This window comes from Channa argus, chromosome 7, assembly GCF_033026475.1.
Source record: "Channa argus isolate prfri chromosome 7, Channa argus male v1.0, whole genome shotgun sequence".
NCBI lineage: Eukaryota > Metazoa > Chordata > Actinopteri > Anabantiformes > Channidae > Channa > Channa argus.
Genome location: NC_090203.1, coordinates 18,918,467 through 18,941,789, shown reverse-complemented (window position 1 = coordinate 18,941,789; position 23,323 = coordinate 18,918,467). Strand labels below are relative to the sequence as shown.

Sequence of the window (23,323 nt, the reverse complement as noted above, 5' to 3'; positions counted from 1 at the left end):
AAGGGGGTTTCAAGTTTGTAGGCTTAAACTGGGCCCATAATGTCACGTGCTTACGGTACGGACCTTTACATGTAGTATTTCTGTACCAAACGACTTGAATGCTCTTTCTCTCGTGGCTAATAATGGCAGATTTATATCTGAATGAGGCACACATAACACAGGGAATATTCATTTGATTTTAACGTTGCTATTGCGTGCTGCACAAAAAGTAACATTGAACATCGAAAAAGCTACCGCAAAAAACAGCCACTCTCCTCCAGCAGCGGTGAGGTTTGTGACCCCTCCCCCTGCCTGATATGTTCCTGCTGACTAGAAGCACATGACCAGGCGTGTTTACACCTGCAGGTTGACACACAGCACAAAACTGTGCCCCTGACAGAGAAGCCAGGTAGGAAGGCTCATAGAGAAAACAAGCAACGCTGTCGTAAGACGCTGTGGTTCGGAGGGGCCTCTCTGGAAATTGGTAAGTTTATATTTGCTAAAGTGTCACTTCAATCTTTGATGATGTGAAGGCGTAGCTGGGGCTCTTCCGTAGCATCAGCTGCTAGGTTAGCATGCTGTTACTGTAGGTTAGCATGCTATTGCGGCTGTTACAGCTACGGCTCGCTGAACCATCTAGCCCAAATAAAATCATTCAGGTAGCTAGCAAAAAAACAACATAGTTTTATTTGGATAAAGCCATAGTGTCTATGTAGTATTCGTTTTACTTGGTAGTAGTGTCCGAAGGCTAATGTTACCTAAAGACATGACCTGTAAAAGGATCATTACACGTACCGTTTCTGTACAAAGTGGAAGATTAGGGCTATAGTTTAGAGGTTTTAGTAGTAGAAATATTATTATTAGTAGTTGTATTTATTGCTTATTTCATTTGGGGAAACTGTCACAGAAGTCGCTGTAATTTAACACACAATAATCTATCTGGTGTCATGTTGTTCCTTGTATTGAGTCAAGTGAACTAGAGAAAATCTGTGTTTAACTGCACACGTACCTATATGCCTGCTACTTCCAAACACTAACACAAATCAGAAAGTAGTGTCATTGAAAAGGAGAACATGGCACATTACTCTACATCCACATATCATCTTGTGATCTTTAGCTCCAGGTAGCCATTGCCCATCTGTCCCCTAGTGTGGAAGCTTGATCCTCAACTACAGGGTCCTGGAAGCCAGTGCACCATGGAGGAGACAGATGTGGAACGTGAGCTCTTCTCTCTTCTCAATATGTTTTTAACTCCACCTCTATTTAGCTACAGTACTTCAGTTGTTTCTGATATTAGTATATTTCTGATATACTGATATTCTGTTATGTCATTTTTTTTCTGAAAAGGTGATACCATTTGAGTTAATAGTATTTCTCTGTATATTCTACTTGTTAATTCTTCTGTTCAGATATAGCTCTGTTCTGTTGTGTTTTCCCTTTAGAGGTGACCCTGGCTCTGCTAGACGCTGCTAACGATAAAGACTCAGAGGTCCAGGAACAGGTCAGAAAGTCTATGTTAACCCTAGGAAAACAGCACCCAGACCGGGTATTAGCCATGTGTCAGGACTACCTCCTGAAACATCCAAAGGTAATATGTGGGGAAAAAAAGGGGGTTTGGCACAAGTCAGGGGTGTCTGTTTAAGCTGCAACTGTTATCTGTTTTACTACTGAAGAAAGTAAATAGTTCCTGTAGCCCCTGTCAAAAAAGCCAAATAAACATACTGAATAAGCATGTCTACATATACAGCCTCCAGTCCTGGTCTTATTATTGTTGTTGCTTTTCAAAACTAAAACAAAGTTACTTGCAGCTATTTACAGTGTGTGATTTTTAGTATGCAGATCATATTGTATTGAGGTCCTCAATGCTTTTGATTTCTAAATATGGGACATGATTGTCTTTTTATGCTTTTCCAATACTAAACAGGATTGCAGCAGATGTTAATTGGTAGAACTGTCTTGATTCCATTCTTATGCACTTTCCTAAAGCCCGATAAGATCCAGCCTGCCTTATTCTGTATGTGATGCTACAAAAACTTATTGAACAGTCTCAGCTGTGCCTTGTAATTATTAAATAATAGCATCATTATAGTGAGGTAATGTTTTCAGAAATATAAGTGACATAGTAAATATATTAATGTTTGAATATGCCATCTCATTATACTTTGTATATTAGCGTTATTTCCAAATGTGAAAGTCCTATGCAAACATTGTATTTGATGTGGGCACAAGATTGGGAGTTTTCTAAGGGTACTATGTACTATTTTAAATTGATTCTATTTGTATTTGTTATTCCATTCATTTGCTGTCTTCTCTTATTTTTTTTGTTTTACTTTCCACCTTACTTTAGTTGGTGGTGAGCCACAGAGTTGTGATTCTTCAGACAATTGAACTGATTGTCAGCTGCAAGATAGAAGAAGTCAGTTTCCCAAGGATTAAAAGCATTATCTCCCTGGCCTCAGATGAGATGACACGATCAAAGGTAAATAATGACTACAACTCATTAGGGTTTTATCAGTGAGCAGAGAATGCCCGATGTTCCTCACTGTGTTTACTGTCTTTCCTGTTCACGCAGGAAGTCATTCCTGATTGGCAGCAGGCAGCCAGTAATATCATGGTTGCTGTGGGTAACAAGCACATCAATGACATCATGGAGGAGATACTAAGCAAGTTTCAGCCAGGGGTCTTGCCTCACTTCTTTGTGGTCCAAACGTTAGCTAACCTCTCTGATTCCAATGGTAGGAAAATATTTACAATCAAAGAAACCAAACATTTACCTTCTGAATGCCAAGAGAGACTCTAGATATGCCAAGAAATCTAAACTTTGGCCCACAAGGCAGGAAATCACAGGCTGCTAAGAGAGTTAAAAACCAGTTAAACCTGTTTATTAGAATATGTTTTACTAGTAATCTTTTGTAGTTTGAAAATAAAAAAAAATTCTTTACACTAAATGTGATGCTGTTATGGATGTCCAGGGTCACTGAAGGGATACATACATTTAAAATAGATTATTATTAGGTTTGTGAAGCCTGATTTATTTTTAGTTCTTTGTCAAGCTGCCAAAATTTCCACTGTGCCCTTATTTAAAACACCAGCAAAGGCTTTTAAAAATTGCTCTATTTCAGTGACATTCTGCCTTCAAAGTATGGCCGGTGTACTTACATTAAGCTTGGTTTTCAGCTTTAGTGTGGGTAGACGTTATTAAAAAATGTGCAGTTTTATTTGCACTTAATATCAAAATATAGATATAGTTGTAATTTCTATATAATTGTCTGTGGGAAATTGGATATATGATTCCTGGCGCTCATGTTATTCTGTGTTGTCAGTTTCTGCAATCCTTTTGTTGTACAATACGAGCTTTTGTTTGTTGATTTTAATTTTTAGTTGCATAGTGTACAATTTTAGAGGAAGTAACAACTGATGTGTTTTTTTTTTGTCCTTTCGACTTATCCCGTGAGTTCAGGGTCGTATCTTCTGTCTTACTTTTGATAATTTTGTTAGTATTAAAAAGGAGAACAGTGTATATCTCGTGTCTTAATGAGGAAGTAGAGCGGAATACTGTGCCAATAAGTTGTTCTTTTCTCCATGTTTTCTAGTTTATGGCATGGTCCCCTTCCTGAATGCTATTCTGGGCACCATGTTGCCCATGCTGAGCATGGCCAAACAGGACAACATGAAGTGGGTCTTCTCTTCTGGTATGAACCTCACAACATGCTTTTTAAATTATCATGAATTTATTAATCACTCTGCAGCCACTCTTTCTCTACTGTCCATAAATTTCTTCTTTTGTTTCCCTCCCTACAGCCCTGTGTCATTTCAGTGACAGCATCTTGGAGTATCTAGCCAACCTGGACAAGGCTCCAGATCCTACAGTCAGAAAAGACACATTCTCCTCTGAAATCTGTGCTGCTTTTGATATCCTCTTCAATAACTGGTTACAAAGCAGGGAGTCTAAGGTAAGGTCATAAGGCCAGTGTTGGGGTTGAGCAAGAGGTTTTGTAATACAATTAATTGTACAGCTGCACATTTGTCATAAAGTCATGTGCTCAGGCTTTATAGAAGAAAGCTGAGTAAGTAGAGAAGCAAAGATTATTTGGTTTTAGACACAGTGTATGATTGTGGCAGTTCAAAAGTCCTGCAGGTAAACAAATGAGCACTGCAGGATAACACCAAAGACATGACATAAAAGGGAAGCAAAGATCATTTTGAAACTGATCTATTATGCCCTACAAAAAGAGGCAGTTTTCTAGTTTTATAATCTGTTCCCAAATTTAGCCAAATAGGTTAAGCACCATGATATATTTTTTAGGATCTTACCGGCATAGTGACTACACCATTTAGTATTTTGTATTTTTTTTTTTGCAGTAAGTCTACACTTAATTTTCCCATTAAATCGAACAATTTAACCACTGTGCCTTCATGCTCCATTATAGAAAGCAGGGAACCTATTAAAGTTAATTATGTTTTGCGGGAAAGACATTCACAACTTCAGAGGGCATTTCTTAGGCAAAGTTGAGTCCAAACAAGGACTTACAATAAAACATAAAAACAGACAATGATTTTCAAAGGTTGTACATATATGTACTATACATATAGTAGTTTATTTTATTATATGTTTTCATATAAAGGGTCTCTTTAAAGGACAAATGTTCCCACTTTTTAATTTATTTCTTATGTAGACACATCTACTACAGCTGGTGTTTGTCCCCTAACATCCTGTCTTCGTGTATCTATGTCTTCTAGTTGAGGCTAACAGTGGCTGAAGCAGTGGGCTCAATGTGCCATTTGATGGCCAGTGATAAACTGGAAGAGCAAATTCCTAAACTCATTCCTTCAATCCTGTCCCTCTACAAGAAAAACAATGAGCACTACATTATTAGCAAGGTATCGTCATTGTAATGCACTTAACATCAGGCAGAGTTCAGAAACTGGAGTTTTGATGTCATAAAATGAACTGCTGTTGTAACTGTTACATGTCTATTGGAATAAAGTTAGTGATGTGCCTCAGCAGTGCTTGAGGTTTATAAAAAGATCACACAGTTGATTTAAATTTGGAAGGTGACTGTTTCTTTCTGTCTTTTGCCTCCACTCAGAGTCTGTGCCAAGTGATTGATGCTTCTGTCAACATGGGCAGCAGAGTGTTAGAGACACAACTGGATAGTCTACTTATTGTACTGCATCAACAGGTACTCATAACAAAACAAATACTGCAGCTTTAAAATTAAGTTAAGCAGGTGACAAAACACAGTTCCTTAAAAAGGTGGAACAAGGCAGAAAAGATTCCCATCTTGATTGTCTTGTACATATGGTTACATGTCCAAATCAGACACAATTTACCAGAGTTTTTGAACACGCAGAGAAGTGATTTATTTCGTTTTATTATTTTCCCTCAGAGTGTGAGCAAAAAGCACTGTACTGGATCAGTCTGTTTACTTTGCTGACAGTTGCTTCTTCCCAACAGTGTCTGTAGTACTTTAAAAGACTGTGTAGCTTTCATATTAATTGTATCTTCCTGTTTTAATTAAAAATCAGCTAACTGTATTAAAGCCACACACCTGTGGTTGCCAACTGTGTTTTTCCTTTTGACCATAAACTACTTTCTTTTAGGTATGTCAAATGACTGGCACAGAGTGACTGTCATCAGATGTTTTCATAACGTTCTGCCTCAGCTGACTTAATTGTTGCAACATGTTACTACAATGACTCTACTAATGATTTTTCAAAAGTATTACTGCACTAATTCATGTCACAGCAGATGCACCGTTCATTTATATCTTGAATCTTCTCATGTGTGACCACCTAGTTCTGCAAAAACATCCCACATGAGATCAGGCACTCTTTTATACAAACAAAATGTAGTCACTGATAACTTTATTATTATTATTATTATTATTATTTTCTTCATTATTTTTACTACATAAAGTAACAAATAATGGTATGTAACATGTTTTATGGTTCACGAGTTGATGTGATGGTGTAACATTTTGTTTGCCTCCCCCAGGTGTCTGCACCCGTTGATTACAATAACCCTCCCACTGTCAAGAACCACAATGAGGTTCTTCGCTGCTTCAGTTTGCTAGGTACTGAAGCTCGTCGCTCGATGTTTGTGTTTATGCATGTGTGCTAATTGTTTTCTGTCGCTACCTGTACATTTATTTATGCACATCGCTGGGACAGTCATGAGAGGTGATGAAGTTAAGTGTATGATAGCATTCACCGCCATCATGCCTTTGTATTTTAGTTTTAAGGAGTCAAAAGAATGGTATTGACATTATCCATTAGATTGCAGAATCGGTGTTCAGAGTGTGTGTGTGTGTGTGTGTGTGTGTGTGTTTCTTTGACAATTTATGAATTTCACTTCCTTCTTTTACTCCATTCCCTCTAGCTAACTCCTTCCCAGACCGGCTGGTTTTATTTGTTCTTCAAAAGCTGGAGAACAGTAATGAGCGGAACCGGATGGGCTCTCTTGCAGTTCTTCGCCACCTCATCAACTCCACCAGTGAGAAGCAAAAGCAAGAAATACACACTTTCGTAAACAGCTTAGACATCAGAGATTGATAAGTTATAAGAAGACAGTAGTTGCTGAGTGTACTTAGACTTATAAAAGTATAAATTAGTATGTTAGCACAGCCATCTAGGATATTCCTTTTTTTTCAATGTGCTCATGTGTGTGTTGCAGCTTCCACAATGGAGACTAAGAAGCTACTGATATTGGCCAGCATCAGACAACCAATGGCTGACCAAAGCAACAAGGTAACACATGCAGAAACACACAGTCTCTAAGAATAAAATATGTTTTCCTTATTATATTTTACCATTGATTCCCAGGTTAAGAAGCGTGTGGTCCAGGTTATCAGTGCAATGGCTCATCACGGCTACCTGGAGTTAGATGGAGGGGAATTACTGGTTCGATTCATAGTTCAACACTGTGCCTTACCTGATACATATCAGGTAATTTCTTTAGGTCCTTTTCCAAACAGTTTCTTTTTATTTGTATAGATATTATGTTTCATAAATGTAATCAATTTATGTATGTTTTTGTCTCAGTTTGTTTGTTGTTATGTGTATAACAGCTCATGCAAATATAATATTTAATCTTCTTTTATACAAACCTTTGATGCACTAATACTGAAGGAAAGAGTTGTGCAAACAAATACACATACAACTATTAGTAAACATATTGTAAAACTACAGATTTGCATAAAGTACAAATAAACTTAAATACTACACTATCTATATATCTATATATCTATCTATATATCTATCTATCTATCTATATATCTATCTATATATCTATATATCTATCTATCTATCTATCTATATATATATATATATATATATATATATATATATATATATATATATATATATATATATATATATATATATATATATATATATATATATATATATATATAGATATATATATATATAGATATATATATATATATATATATATATATAGATATATATATATATAGATATATATATATAGATATATATATATATATATATATATATATATATATATATATATATATAGATATATATATATAGATATATAAAATCAGCTGTTAAAAAGTTCTGTTTTTAACTCGTAGGTTATCAATGCAGAGATGTTACATATTTGCAGCAACAAAGTCCATTTTTTACTTTTACATTACATTGAAATTCCGTATAAGGGAATGAAAACTCTTAACAGAAGTAACAAAACATTCAAGGATTGTATATGAAAAGTTATAGTAAAATAATTAAAATTATATAAGTTTTAAAGTTTATATCCATCTTTATAAATAAAAAATAGCTTTTATTTAATTTCTGATGGTAGAACATTTGTACTAGCTGAATATGCATTAAATGCAAATGTTGACCTACTGCAAAAAAATCTGACATGTTGCCATGTAGAAGAACTGTGTTAAGTTATGAAAAGTAAAAAATATATTTGATCTGTGTGTCTCCAGCGAGGCCAGAGGCCCACTGATCCAGAGGAGGTGACTAATGAGTCCTTGAGGACAATGTGTGACAACACCCTTAATCTCTTGACTACAACTGTTGGACGGCTTGCTGATGTATGCACAGTATCTATCGGCGTACCATCTGTCTGATCTGTTGGTTGCAAATTAATAGATCATCTGAAAGTCTGACATTAATTTTGCTGTAATGGTTTGAATTTTGAACAATATAGGAAAGTGGTTGGGGTTAATTTACTGGGGTCAGTTTGTTGTAGCAGTTGTTGCCAATAGTTTTTGTCAGATAAATAAACAGTGTAACATATGTATTTGGCTGTTTGTAGGTGCTATGGCCCAAGCTGCTGTACTATCTGACCCCTGTCCAGTTCAGCAATGCGACCACTCCTCTGTGTAAGAGTCTTATAATTTTGGGAAGCAAGAAGAAAACTAACATGGAGCCCAGCTTCAACATTGACTTTACACAGGAAGGTAAGAGGAATAGTTAATGAGTCCTGTTCTGTTCTGCACAATGAGTTTCAAGCTGAACATGTGTTTCCTTTCTTTCTTAGTCAATTTGCCCTCTCCTCAAACACTAATGATCAGACTCCTGGTAAGTACGGCCAAATGATAAATGTAGCCAAAGACAAACACCCAGCTAATGTTTTGAAATTGTTGGCTCCCTAGGGTTTAGAATAAGCTCAGAAAAAGTCTGCAGCAATGGATTGTTTCTAATGATAATTAAGTCACTGAAAGACCCGGCTTACATTAGTCATTTATTATGCCCAATAGACTTATCATCTGCCAAGTCTCAATTTCCTTTTGATACACAGTCTAATTGTTTCTTGTAAAGTGTTGAGGGATGGAAGGACTAATCATCCCAATCAAATGGCTCAGTTGTACTGCTCGTTTGCTGAAAAGCAGAAGTAATTAAATGTATAGTTGTGAAAACATTTGTATTTACTTTCTTTGAAATGATGTATAAATATAAGGTGCATCTAGAACGTATTCACAGCGCTTAACTTTTTCCACATTTTGTTATATTACAGCCTCAGTCCAAAATGGATAAAATTCATTACTTTCCTTAAAATTCTACAAACAATACCCCATAATGCCAACGTGAAAGAAGTTTGTTTGAACTCTTTGCAAATGTATTAAAATAAAAAAAATAAAAAATTCACATGTACATAAGTCTTCACCGCTTTTGCCACAACACTGTTGTGCATCCTGTTTTAACGGATCATTCTTGAGATGTTTCTACAACTTGATTGGAGTCCACCTGGGGGAAATTCAGTTGAATTCAGTTAACCGCACATGTCAGAGCACAAACCAAGTCATGAAGTCCAAGTATTTATCTGTAAACCTCCGAGATTTGATTGTAGCAAGGCACAGATCTGGGGAAGGGTACAGAAAATTTTCAGCAGCATTGAAGGTTCCAATGAGCACAGTGGCCTCCATCATCTATAAATGCAAAAAGTTTAAAACCACTAGGACTTGTCCTAGAGCGGGCCGCCAGGCCAAACTTTGCGATTGAGAGAGAAGAGCCTTAGTCAGGGAGTTAACCAAGAAGCCCATGGCCACTCTTAAAGAGCTCCAGCATCTCCTCTGTGGAGAGGAGAACCTTACAGAAGAACAACCCTCTCTGCACCAATCAGGCCTGTATGGTAGAATGTCTAGGTGGAAGGCACGTCACAGCCCACCGGAAGGACTCTCAGAACATGAGAAACCAAGTGTCATAACAACCAAGATAACAAATCAGTAACTATGGGTAAACTCTGTGGATGTCCTTGAGTGTTTCAGCCAGAGCCCAGACTTGAACACAATTGAACATCTCTGCAGAGATAAGTAAATGGCTGTGCACCAACACTCTCTATCCAACCTGATGGAGCTTGAGATGTACTGCAAAGGAGACTGGGAGAAACTGCCCAGAAATAGGTGTGCCAAGCTTGTAGCATCCTACTGAAGAAGACTTGAGGCTGTAATTATTGCTAAAGGTTTTTTAACAAAGTATAAAGCAAAGGTGGTCAATACTTATGTACATGTGAATTTTATTTTATTTTTTTATAAATTTGCAAAGATTTCATATAATCTTCTTTCATGTTGTCATTATGGGGTATTGTTTGATTTGATTCATTCTAAATTTGACATAACAAAATGTGGAAAACGTTAAGTGCTGTGAATACTTATCTGTAACATTATTTTCTGTTTATCTACATGAGTTTGTGTGTTTGTTGATGCTGGTGTTTCCTAGATGAATGCAGCGTTCCCGTTTAATAGCAGAGGTCATGGAGCTCCATCCCTCTCACTCCTTCAGATCCTCAGCATAAACATTCACTCCAATACAGAGGTTATCTGGGGGAAAGAAATACCTCCTCTCCTGTCAGTACTTGAGGGTATGGAGATACAGTCTAGACATCATTTTTGTTATGTGTACATTGTATATCTATAACAAAATGACAGGAGAAAATGATGCTGTAGTAGTGTGCGTTGTGATGATAGAGTTGATACTTAATTTATACAAAGCCTTTGGAATCCCAACTATTAGGTGCATGTACGGTACAGTGTATGTTTTTGCTGCTATAGTAGAGTAGTCTGACTGTGTTGTTGTTTCCAGAGTCAACTGCAGAGAGCCTGGATAAGAAGCACTGGGATGAAATGGTGTTAAAGGTGTGCCTTTTTAAACATTTTAGATAGATAGATATAGATAGAGATAGGGGGGTGGCTATAGCTCAGTTGGTAAAGGCAGTTGCTTATGGACCACAGGGTGAGTGGTTCAATCCCCAGCCCTGGCTATATATCGAAGTGTCCCTGGGCAAGACCCTGAACCCCTAACACCCCCATTCCCACATCCCACATCCCCATTCCCCCTCCCCAGCGATGCAGTGCTGGTCCAAGCCTGGTAGAAATTGGGGAGGGTTGCGTCAGGAAGTAAAAACTGTGCCAAATCAACATGCGGACAATGATCCGCTGTGGCGACCCCGAACTCATGGGATAAGCCGAAAGGAGAGTAGTAGATATAGATAGATAGATAGAGAGAGAGAGATATATAGAGAGAGATATCTAGATATAGATAGATAAATAGATATATATAATATTTGAATATATTTTTTTCACTCACATCATGTGTAAATAAAAACAGAATGTGTTAACATTAGATAAAGAGAAATGTACCCCCCATCCACCCAATAGGTCTAATTAATCACATTTAATTTGAGGTACATTTAGCACTACCCTAATAGGGGTTCATTATCGGGCTGTTTACAAAATTTAAAGGAAGATTATGTCTGCTTTGTGATGTCCGATACGGAGACATTTAAAACTGACTTGGTGAATTGTCATTCTAAGCATGCTAAATATTGTTTCCAGCTCTTGTCAAGTACCTTGGCTGCTATTGATGATGACAAGTGGGTTTGTCAGCTGGCAGCTGAGGCAACAAGATATCTGTCTACATACAACAACGCTTTAGAGGAGAAGGTAAGTCTGGCTTCATTCCACCAAAAAAACAAGAGTAGGTCAATTGCAATGCATTGCTTTGATGTAATTACCAGCCTTACAATCATTGGAACTCAGATGGGGAAAAAAGTCCAGTAAAGCAGATATATTACAGTAGTAACAACATTTACATTTTCTTCCTTTCTAGAGTTTTCTGTATCGGTTTATCGGAGTGACTCTGCAACAGTGTTTCAATAAAGAAGTGGTTAAAAAACAACTGCAGGAAGTCCTTCTCACTGCACGACATACTGACGCCATCGAAAGAGAGGTATTAGCTCAGTTCTGTATGCCTCTCACTAATAGGAATTGAGTTGTATATCTGGACAGAGTTATGATTATTCTTTTGGTTTATGTTATCTCTATGTAACAGGGCATTGCAATGGGAGTCGGTTTGTGTGCCAACAGCCATTTAGAGGGAACTCTAGCCAAACTAGAAGAGTTTGGAAAATCGGACGCCTTCAAAAAGTCACCAAGCATCTTCAGCCTGCTCAAAGTACATAAATTTTAAGCAAAAGTTATACTAAATGCATGATTCCTTATCTACAGTCGTTTATGTTCAGTTTAAACTGTGGATGTCTATTCTTTATTTTCTTTCTTCAGGAACGTAATGATGTTGAGGTAGAGAAGGTGAAAAGCACATTAATCTTGTGTTATGGATATGTGGCTCTGAACGCACCTCCAGAAAAGATATTGAACCGCATAGATCAAGACATCCTTTGCTCCATCAGTAAACACTTCAATACCAAGGTAATTTAAACTTAAAATGGCAGGCCACAAATAGAGGAGTTGGGCTAGAAAATTTGCGTACAGTAATAATAGTGAGAAACAATTATTGCAGTTTCGAGTTATAGGAACCCTAAAGGTCAGATGATGAAAATGACATGTTTGGTTTTAGATGGTAATATACTTTCATATAATATGATAATTTCTTTAATTTGTTTTTGTCATCAGTGTACAGATAAAATGTTTGGCCTGGCAATGTCAATCAGCAATTATAGATTTTTGGCTAATAAAGCAGGAATCTTCTTTCATATATATTTTACTTTAATCACTGTGTGTAAGTATTTATAGTGCAACAGTCACATGCACATTTATGGTTAATTTAGTAACACATTGAAACTTTGCAGGTAACGAGGCTTTTTTTGACTGTGAGCTCATGACTTTATCACCTCTTTTTCATACAGATTCTGGGGATAAAAATAGAAACAAAGGTATCGTCACAGAAATACAGGGGCTGTTTTTCTTTGTTTTCTTTTATCTTTACTAGTTAACGTTTCCTTCGCTTTTCTTCTGATTTTTTTTTTCTGTTCATTCACCCTAAAACTGAAGCCAAGAAAACAAGCTTTAATTCTATGCCACTTATATTTCACCATGGTAGAGCACAAGATTTTAGATCATGAATCATCAAAAAATCTATTTTGGTAAATTGTTTAACATGCACCTGGCAGTGTCTATTTTCAATTTTTTTTTTTTTTTAAACATTTAGGGATACTGTAATAAGTAAATCCAATCAGGTCATTGTTAAAGTTGCTTAAGCAATGCTGTATCCAAAGTGAACAAAAATGTGAAAACTGCCAATGTTGCAAGTCAAATATAATTGTGTTTGTTGTAAAAAGGGACAATGCTCAACCACAGTGAAATATAGTGTAGCTTTAGCTGATACACCACCAAAAAGCTTTTGAGTATCAGTCATCAAATTGTGGTTAAAAAATGTTCATTTTTACATAAATGGAGGACAGCATTTTCAAATCAGCTTGAAATGGGTCTCTTACGGGGAATTCAAGTTGTGACCAACCGGCATAATTGAAAAATGTTTGAAATGATTCCATCAAACTGAAACTTTTGACAGTGACCTCTATAGTCTACATTGAGTAAATGTTTGATACTCTAAGGCAACACTTTGGCAGGTTTCTTACTAAAACCCACTAACATATAACCAGATACTTAGTTACTTTACAGTGTTTTTAACGTAGTGTTTAAAGTGCTATGACTTTTGAAAGCAGCAAGGATTCCACTAAATCCTTACAGTGTTGCTCTTTCAAAATGTTTTTAAAAATTTATTTCAACAACGAGGTCACGTGACGATATCTATATTCCTATAGTTTTCAACAACGTTAACTTTTCTTTCTGTCTGTCTTTCTTTTTTTTTTTTTTTTGACTTCCTTATGGTGTATTGTTTTTTGAAACGCTAACCAACTACTCTCAGTATGAAAGGGGTTTTGTAACCATTTGCTAAATCCTAACAGCTCTTCATGTCTCTAGGCCTCAAGCTTTTCTGTCACTTCTCAGACCTGAGCCTGCTGGTTGTCCCTTATTAAACCAATCTGCTCTAATCACACAACTCGTAATTTAAACCAGTCTTCATCCATAGGCATGGAGGATCAATCTACAGTGTCATTATCGGATTGATTGAATTGATTGATGAACTTACTGGATTGTTTGATTGATTTTTGATTGGTAGAAGGACTCTGGATTGTTCTTGCTTCTGCTTAGCTGTTCATAGAGTTGCATCTGCTAAAGGAGGCTGCTGTTCGCCTTGTTCTTGTTCCAACTTAGAAAAGTTGTATGATTTCCTTTGACAACTTTCATTCTTGACACATTTTTTTGTTGTATGTTTGTGTCTCTTGTCTCTTTGTGTTTTGCCCACTTGCACTTGTGTGTTGCTCTAATTCAGGACCTGACTATGAAACTGAGTTTGATCCAGAGTGTTGGCCTCATTGCCAAAGCGATTAGGGAGTGCGTGAAGAAGCAAGGCTACATTTTCTCTCGCAAACAGGAGCTCATTACTGTTATGCTGGTCAGTATGAAAACAAAATAAGGAACAGTTTTGTTAATTTCACTTCAAATGCTAGAGGTGTTTTTGCAACAATTAATTACTGATCTCTTTTGTTTTGTATTTGCAGGATTTTATCAAGGCAGAGCCACCTGATTCATTGAAGACGCCAGTACGCCATCTTGTGATGACCACCTGTGCCAACCTTTTGTATCCTTTTCTTTAATAAAACAATTAAACTCTACAAATTTAAACACATATTTCTCAGTTGTGCTAAATTGATATTGAATTTTGTTTCCATTCGGAACACAAACATAAGCCAATTCTGGAATGATTTGAAGTGGGTGGAAAAAAAGGGTAATGTTTCCGTTCTTGCACTTAGATTCTGTCATTAGCCAGTATTTTATCTTTGACCCTAAGTGCCTTAGGCCACTGGACCCTGCACTGAGTGAGAATGAAATTTTTGACTTATTAAAAGTGTGTGTGAGCACTGTGTTCTGTCTGCCACCTGAGACACACACTCCAGAGAAAACTAAAGATGAGGAGATACTCGACCCCAAGCAGAGACAGGTGAAATAAACCAAACGGCAATGAACTAAACGGCTTGGTTAAATACATTGAGAAATGTACACATATACATTGTGTATTGAACTTAAAATAATCTATAGTTTCTAGATACTATAGGATTATTAAATTGACAAGCTCTCGTAAATCTTTATAGGCATTGTACAAAGACACGTTGGCTGCCCTGCAGGAGCTTCTGAAGAGTATACTGGCCAAAGATCCCACACCTGATGGCCTGCAGAGTGTCTTCAAGGTGAGACCTGGTGTTTTAACCTAGTGAGTGTCTGTTCTCCCCAATACCAGTAATATTCAAATTTTGTTTAGCAAAAGCAAAATACTAGTAGGAATACTACTTAGTTTCCAACCTGACAATAAATTGATAACCCCTTTTCTTCTGAAATATAGTAGCCACTAACAGAAATGGTTAAACCTGGTAGCATCAACTGAATCTCCCCACTTTTTCTAACTTCTGCCGTTATCAGTTGCCTTAACTTGTACCTTTGTATCTCTGTGTCGTCTGACATATGGTGTAAAATTACTTCTCTGTGTAGCACATTGAATCCTGGTTGAGTTCTGCACAGGACCATGAAAGAGAGAGAGCTGTTACAGCTACTGCTCACATACTGGCCTTCTACCTGGATAACCTGACTGTCAAGGTGCACACACATTTTAGTGTCTTGCCTTTGATTTCTGAAAGTATCACAGATGATTTTGATAATGATTTAAATAACCTGTGCAAAAATATTATCCTCATCAATATTTTAAGCAAATGTCATTAAAGGATTATTTACATTGTGGAGTATTTTGTTTTCACTTGATATTAAAACAATTTCTGTGGCAACTATTTTGTTGCTTTTCTTTATTTTTGTTCATCTGTATGCAGAACATAGTATCTTTTCACAACCTCGGAGCTATGCTGGGTCGACTGTCTCCACGATGTTCCGACCCTCACCCTGCTGTACGCTCTGCTGCTATCGACTGCATATACACATTGCTTTACATACAGCTAAGATATGAAGGTACATATACCGAGTAATTTATCTTTAGCTCCCAATGCAGATACCAGAATTGGCATCTGCTCCGATCTTATTTTTGTGTACTCTACTGTGATAAAAATACTACCTTAACCTCTTCAAGTTGGCATGGTTATTTCTGTGTAGACTCTACAGTCCATGTTGTCCGTGCCCCTCCATCCTGGATCTCATCCTAAATCTGTACTAGCACTTGTACTCATTTTGGGAAAAAGTGGTATCAGAAAATTATTTTATTGATACAATTATCCTTGAATATTGGCAGAAATTAGATCCCAGTTTAACAGGCATTAGATAGTTAATGTTTATTAATTCTCACTTTCACTTTTTTTTGACTTGATTACATTTTAAAAGTTTCTCGTGTGCATGTGTGTTTGTGTGTGCAGGTTTCTCTTTGGATTACAAAGATGAAGCTGTGGACAGCCTGTTGTCCCTAAAAGACAGATTAGAAAACCCTGACCACTCAGTTCTCTACAAGACCTGCTCTGATGTCACAAAGGTACACTGTGTAGCAGTTAGCTGTCATGAAGTGAAACTCCGCCAAGGTTTATTATTGTCCTTTATAGGGTACTGAACCAGCATCATGTGCTCACTTAATTTGTGTAACTTCACTGTAAATGTTTCTGTTAATGTAGTAGAGAATGTAATTTACACAGCTGTCTGTACCTGCTTGTGTGTGTGTGTGTGTCAGGTGATGAGTAAGCGTCTGCCACAGCAACAGCTGTCGACATTGGCATTCATGTTGCTTGAAGGGTTGGTTGACAGTCAGACAAACTGCTGCAGAGCTTCATCTGTCATCCTAAATACTCTTCTGAAGAACAGAGGAGGGGGGCTCCAGGATCTGGTATAGCCTGCGCACTAAAACACACATACATGCAGTAGTTAGACTCTCAATACTATGTTGTTGATGATAATATAGATGTCAGTGTCTTGACATTAACCCCACCTGTGCTGGATTGCCAAACACTGATATAGTTTGTTGTTTTTTGTGTTTGCGTGTGTGTGTCGGTAATGTCTGGTGTGTATTTTACTGTAGGTCCCAGAGATACTAGAAGTGCTCCATGTGCGTCTACTAGGCATCACAGAGGAGCAGGTAACATTAGTTTTGTATAATGGCGTTATTGTACTCTGAATAACAACTTAATTTACTCTTCTAAGGTAATGCAATTTGACTTTGTAAAATATTAAATTATTTGTATTTCACAAGTACCTAAGTACTTGTCCTTCTGTTATCAAAACCCCATTTATGCTTAGGTCAGAGTGGCAGTGGGACAGACGGTGCTAATCCTGGCTTCTCAGCATCTACAGGCTGTTTTTAATACACTAGTAAACCAGCCACTTCCTTATGACAGGTATCTCTACAACACACATCAAAACCTAAATTAAATTACTTAAGCTGTTGTCCTGAAAGGAGTGGGAGATGCTTAATCATTGAATTATTTTTTTTACTCTGTCTAGCTGGACCAGTGAAATGTGGTTGGCCCTGGGGGCAGATCCAATTGTAGCCAAACAGATCATAGAGATGGTGATAGAGAAGCTTGTCATCATGGCACCCTATGTAGACAAGAAGGGGTCGATGATAAGAGGGGTGACAACAAAGGTGGCCACCAATCAGCCACTGGCTGTAAGTCACAAACACTAGCATTGACTACAGTAATATTCAGATATTATTACTTTTTGTGTATTTGCAAGAAAAAAAAAAAAAAATGCCAAATCCATAAAGGTTGGTAGTGTGTTCAGTTAACTGTCCTCTGTCCACTGTTGTGCAGTTAGGTAGTAACTTTGATCATTAGACATTTTGTAAAGTTACATACAAATGAAAGTTGAATGTTGACGTGCTCAGTTTGTTTAGCAGAACGTGCACATAAGTGTGTGTGTGTTCGTTCGTTCGTTCTTATTTCTTTTCCAGATGACGTGCGGTCTCAAAGAGTTGTTATTAAATGGCCAGAGTCAGGAGCCAGCAGTCAGTCTGTTTCCCCAACTCTTCTCTTGTCTCACTGTCAGACTGGGAGCCACTGTTGGTGTCTCAGCACCCAAAGACGTTAACACTAAACATGCTATCTCTATCCATGTAGCAGGGTGGGCATCTTTGTTGCTTTTCTTTGTTTTTTAATATTTAAATGTTGTTCGTAAATACATTAGTTCTTTAAAAATCTAATCTATGTGTTTTGTGTTCCAGGGTAGCAGCTGATGCGCTGAGAATATTGTTAGCTCGAGCCCAGTTAGATGAGGTCATGAAGAGACTAGACCAAGATAATGCGTGGGACGCATTGAAGGAACCAAATACACACATAACTGGAGTTACACTACTAGCAAGGTACAAACACACTCACATTGAGGTGCTGTATCTTTAGTAAATAGTTCAAAATACCTGTAGATTTCATAGATTGTCTGCCAAACAGCTCATCTGTGTTGAAGAATTAATTTATACTTGTGATGCTTTCACAGTAGTCCGAAGATGTTCAAATATTATTGATAATGTGATATATTAGACACTCAATATTAAAAAGCACCTTCCTTATACTTTGCATAAAGAGAAAAAATTACTCTTCTGTTGGTAATTTCTTTTATCAATTCATGCATAAATCTGAATATTCTGCTATAGGGTGATGGCCAAACATGCTGGTCCCAGGTTGCCCACCATTGTCGAGTGTATGTGTCCTTCACTGAACAACATCTACGAATGTCAGAGAATCACTGTCACTGCTTTCTTCTCTGAGGTGATAAGCATGTACATCTTTAGGATTAAGTATTTCTGCTGTTATGGCGGGAACTAGCCTTTATCCGCTACCATGACAGCTAAATTACTACTGACACATTCTGAATCGATACAGCCACAATATCCCAAAACCATATCATAAAGAGCATTTTATGACCAGCAGGTGGAAAACATTAAAATTATGTGCTTTGTATCTGTCACTGTGTGTCCAGCTTTTGAACCATCACGTGGTGACAGAGTTGATGTTGATAGATGTGTTAATGAACAACATGATGGAGAGGATATCAGATCCCTGTTGCAGTGTCCGCATGCTGGCTGTGCGAGGTCTGGGCAACATAGCTGTGGGATCACCTGAAAAGGTCCATAAAAACATACTTATTACACAAAATTTATTGTACCGTCAATGTGGCAGTCATTAGATCATTCATCTTGCTTCCCTTCCCTACCAGGTGAATAAATATGCAAAAGAACTGCTAGCAGCCATGAGTTCAGGCATGGAGGAAAGGGACGATCCAGGTATGTGGACAGCAAAGTTACTTCAGGCTACAATAATTTGTAGTCTGTTTTTTTTTTTTTTCTTCCCCTTTTACAGTGATTGCTAAGGCTTACAGTTTACAGGCCAACCACTCATTCTGGATTGGTTGCCATAGGTTAAAATGCAGTTTTTATTTTATTTGTTTCTTTGTCCAGGTAAGCTGATTACTCTCGAGGCCATGTCAGGTCTGTCCAAAGTTCTGCTCTACCTGGATAAGAAGAATGTCCACTTACTAGTTGTCTATATCTTCATGAAGATTAAACCCTTTTTGGAAAGTGTAAGTTTTGCATTATTCTTTACGGTGTTCTAACTCTTGCTCACAGTATTAATGGAAGCCTTATGCTCTGTACTCATCCAGGAAATTGATGAGATCCGCTGTGCTTCCATCCATCTAATGGGAAACCTTTCGAAGTTTGGCTCAGGTGAGCCCGTCTTTAAAGACCAGATTCATAATGTTCTGGTTAGCCTGCTGTTACACCTGGTTGACCCAAACCCTCACGTGGTAAAGGTAGGAAATGTGTGCATACACAAACAGAAAACACAGTCCCCCTACTTTGGATGCATAGGAGATCTACTGCAAAATGCTTTCATGCTTCTCATAAATGCATTTTGTTTTTCCATGCTTGTCTATGTGTGTCCAGGCGTGCAAGTATGCGATGCGTGTGTGTGCTCCTGTGGTCGGATCAGAGCAGATCACAACAATGTTTCAAAGCCACCTTCATGATGACAAGAGCTTGCACTATGGAGAGTTCATCAATGACCTCACCAAGTACCTGGTAATACACAGTACTAAAAACAAGTTAATAGTTTGCCAGATGTAGAGTTCTGTATCTAAAGCAGAGTGCTTACTAGCACTACCTCTGGGCAAGACACTGAACCCCTAACAGCCCATTCGCAGTTCCGGTCCAAGCCCGGTAGAAATTGGGGTGGGTTGCGTCAGAAAGGGCATTCGCTGTAAAAAAATATAAAAATCAACATGCGGACAGTGATCCGCTGTTGCGACCCTGAACTCACGGGATAAGCCGAAAGGAAAAAAAAAAAGAAGGTTTTGATAATACTTGAATGCTGGATAGAATTTTACCTTTTTTACATTTAACTGAATCTTGATACCTGATACTGTACAGTAAAACTGTTTAAACTGGGGATTATTGTTTTTGAATCTTGTTTTGTGGTTTCTACTTTAGATCCAGGATTTTCCAAGCATGCTGAACTTCTACCACATATCAGTGATGCAGTTCTTTAAGAGTCACTGGTCCGAGGTCAGAGCAGGAGCTGCCATGTTTATAGGTATGACTGCAGCACCACTGTATTAAATTGTAGGAAATTGTCAGCACATAAATTATTTAAAAATTATATATTTATATATTTTAACGTTTTGGCCCCATACATGCAGTCTTATTACAACATGCTAGTACATCTTACATACTGTGCAGAGCTTCTTGCTAATTAAATGTGTTTACCAGTGATATAACCTGATCTTAGAGAGTGTGTGTGTGTGTGTGTGTGTGTGTGTGTGTGTGTGTGTGTGTGTGTGTGTGTGTGTGAAGGGTTTCTACTTGGGAATCTTCCAGAGGAGCATCTCTCCCACCTCAACATGGGCTCCATTAGTAAAGGTAATGCACTTTACATCCTATATTTTCTTTAAAGAATTAAAACTTGTGTTAGTTCACTTGGTTTTAACGTGTGTGTGTGTGTGTGTGTGTGTTTGTGTGTGTGTGTGTGTGTGTAGGTTTGGCAATGCTGCTTCAAGATCCAGATCCTGTGGTTAGAGTAAAGGCTGCCGAAGCCATGGGACATTTCCACTGACAAACAACTACCTACATGCAAATATCAGTACGATATATCAAATACATATACTACACAATTGTACTGATGAGTTACACCTATGTTTACTAAAACATAAGCAACCCATCATCTAAATGTGCAGTTATAACTTTATCCAAATTATTTAGCTGCAACCTTCATTAAAACCAAACAGGGACCAAAAAAGAGTTAGTAAGTTTGAGGCCAGAAGCAAATCTGTCACATTTAGCGATATTAGAATACATAAAAAATGATAATGATAATAATAAAATGATAATACACATTTGTGTACACACATGCACATCCTATATTTACTCTTAGTGTCTTTGATTACCTTCTTTTGACAGTCGAGTGTAGCACTTGAAAGGAAGTGTTAATTCTTAACTGTGTTTGAGTGACCAAAGACTGTGTTGCTTTGTATAGACAGATCTCTGTCAGTACAACAATATCCGAGCTTTACTGTGCTCTGTCAGTGAGCATCTAGAAGTTTCTAATGCAGAGTTAAAGCATGTCTGAACTTGAATGAAATGTTTTTTAGAATAATATAGTTTCTTTAAATAGCAGTCATATGCATTAAAAGTACAACATGAATATTTCCTATGACTTTGGCTCCTATGTAAAGTTTGTGTTCGTAGTCATACCAGCATTTGTGATAGTGTTTGTGGTTGTTCGTTTTAGTTTCAGACGATCTCTGTTCAGAGAGATTTACACTGTCCCAAAAACCGTTCTTCTGATCAACCTGTTATAATTGATTTTTATGCCTTCCCTTCATGAATATCCAGTGAAACCTCTTAGGTACCTTAGATGTGCAGTACAATGAGTAAGCCTTCAACCATTTATGTGAAGTCTATTATAGGAATAAATACAGTGCTAATTGCACAAGAACAGCAGTAGGACTTAAATATATTTTCAGGTTCATACTGTAGCTGTGACTGAAATTTGACTGAAAGGCAGATGATAGTTGTAGTGTAGTTTCACTGCTGTGTGCACTGTTTGCAGATCATCTAACAGACTTGGTCAAATGGTCCAGCAATAACTACTTTCATACGAATCTCAAACAGCAGGACTTGTACTTACTACTCCTGCTGTTTGACAAGTTTGTTTAACGAGAACAGCTGGTTCAGAGCCGCATAGAGGAACTTGAATCACTTATAATTTTAACATATTTATTTTTTCCACCTTCATTTCTGAGCCATGATTAACCTCTATAGATCACTGCCAAGCAGTACAACTGAAAAACTAGTGGAACATTTCTGTTGTGTAGCATGATCATTTCTTCAGTTCAGCTCACACAACTCTTTTGACCAGTATATTAAATCTGCATAAATATTATCATTTGCATTATAGGTCACATGAGGCTCCAGACATGCTCTGAACAAACATTATTTACTACAATAACATTGCCAAACAATTTCTCATAAACACACCAGTCGAATAAGAGTTTGTAATACAGCAGCATGTTACTTTTAATTAACACTAAAATCAAGTCAAGTTTCAGCCAAATTAAACCATTACTTTCAGTGTTTTAGCTTGGTAGAACAGACCCATGTAGCCACGCTCAGTTGGTGCCAAACATTCATCTGTATCATGTAATTCATGCAAATGCTCTAAATATGCACTCAGTGTTGTTTCATTAGTCCATGAAATGGTTCGATATACACATTTTTAAGTTACAGTTGTGGGTTTGCTTTATGTCTCATAAAACTACGTGTACGACTTGTACTATGAACAGATGTCTTTACATCTGTCTTAATCCTTAGTGTCTTTAAATGTATCATTCATAGGCCAATGAGGAAAAATGGAAACTGATCCAAAACGTGTCCTCATTTCTTTGCTATGATTATGTGTATGTCTATGTTTGTATGTTTTTGTTGCACTTTTAAGCTTGTAATCAATTTTTGGGTGTGTGTTCATGATGGGGATGTGTTTTTTGGTTAATCCAGGTTTGATGGGAAGTCAAATGATCCTCCACAATGTGGCAATTTTTTTATAGGTAGAAAAAAGTAAAGCTCACATTCATCACGTGGGTTAAATCTGGATCCTGCTCTTGGATCTCCACACATTGTCTTAGCTGTTTAATAAACAGGCCCCTGTGGCTTCTAGCACTTTCTAACACTATGTCTTGGTTTAGGGTGAATGGTGAGTGCCTCGTGAATAACAGCTATTTTAATTAATGTTACCATCAATAACCATTAATATGTTTTTTTTTTTCATGTCATACCTGTTTTGTTTTGTTTTGTTTTTTAAACATGCTGTTAATGAATGTCTCGGTATGTAGAGGTTTAGTTTGTTTCAAAGGTGTGGAAATGTGTGAATGTGTGCATGACATACGCTGCGTACATATGCTGTTGGACCAGGAGAGTAAGAGGATGATGGCAATCAATGTATTTAAAATGAAGAAATAAACCAATCAATGTAAACATAACTGATGCTTCTTTATTTTCTTTTTTTTATGTTTTAAGTTAGGTTTTGCATTTACTTGCG

At 37.2% G+C, this 23,323-nt stretch overlaps 1 protein-coding gene across 2 annotated transcripts; it reads left to right on the top strand.

The window, feature by feature from the left end:
- The first annotated feature begins 304 nt into the window (after positions 1-304).
- Positions 305-23,264, top strand: mroh1 (maestro heat-like repeat family member 1). Of its 2 annotated transcripts, XM_067510120.1 has the most exons (45): positions 305-463; positions 1,097-1,197; positions 1,422-1,567; positions 2,327-2,458; positions 2,552-2,714; positions 3,573-3,671; positions 3,781-3,932; positions 4,720-4,860; positions 5,070-5,162; positions 5,978-6,056; positions 6,362-6,475; positions 6,656-6,729; positions 6,805-6,927; positions 7,938-8,045; positions 8,270-8,414; positions 8,495-8,535; positions 10,174-10,315; positions 10,537-10,589; positions 11,289-11,396; positions 11,563-11,682; positions 11,785-11,907; positions 12,015-12,161; positions 12,599-12,625; positions 14,089-14,211; positions 14,318-14,397; positions 14,616-14,757; positions 14,909-15,004; positions 15,303-15,407; positions 15,635-15,770; positions 16,169-16,281; positions 16,474-16,626; positions 16,819-16,875; positions 17,037-17,134; positions 17,241-17,406; positions 17,692-17,861; positions 17,962-18,099; positions 18,388-18,502; positions 18,714-18,860; positions 18,951-19,017; positions 19,192-19,313; positions 19,395-19,544; positions 19,678-19,812; positions 20,221-20,323; positions 20,584-20,649; positions 20,766-23,264. In XM_067510120.1, exons 2-45 carry the CDS (start codon positions 1,176-1,178, stop codon positions 20,840-20,842), a joined length of 4,911 nt encoding a protein of 1,636 aa, XP_067366221.1. In that variant the 5' UTR covers positions 305-463; positions 1,097-1,175; the 3' UTR covers positions 20,843-23,264. The 2 variants fall into 2 exon arrangements, with proteins under 2 accessions (XP_067366221.1, XP_067366222.1); XM_067510121.1 differs by lacking the exon at positions 12,599-12,625.
- Positions 23,265-23,323: the final 59 nt, after the last annotated feature.

Coding starts and splice junctions, on each gene's coding strand:
- mroh1 (XM_067510120.1), top strand. CDS start 1,176: ATGGAGGAGACAGATGTGGAAC. Junction 17,862..17,961: donor ATCTCTATCCATGTAGCAGG/GTGGGCATCTTT, acceptor TTTGTGTTCCAG/GGTAGCAGCTGATGCGCTGA. Junction 18,861..18,950: donor CTGTGGGATCACCTGAAAAG/GTCCATAAAAAC, acceptor CTTCCCTACCAG/GTGAATAAATATGCAAAAGA.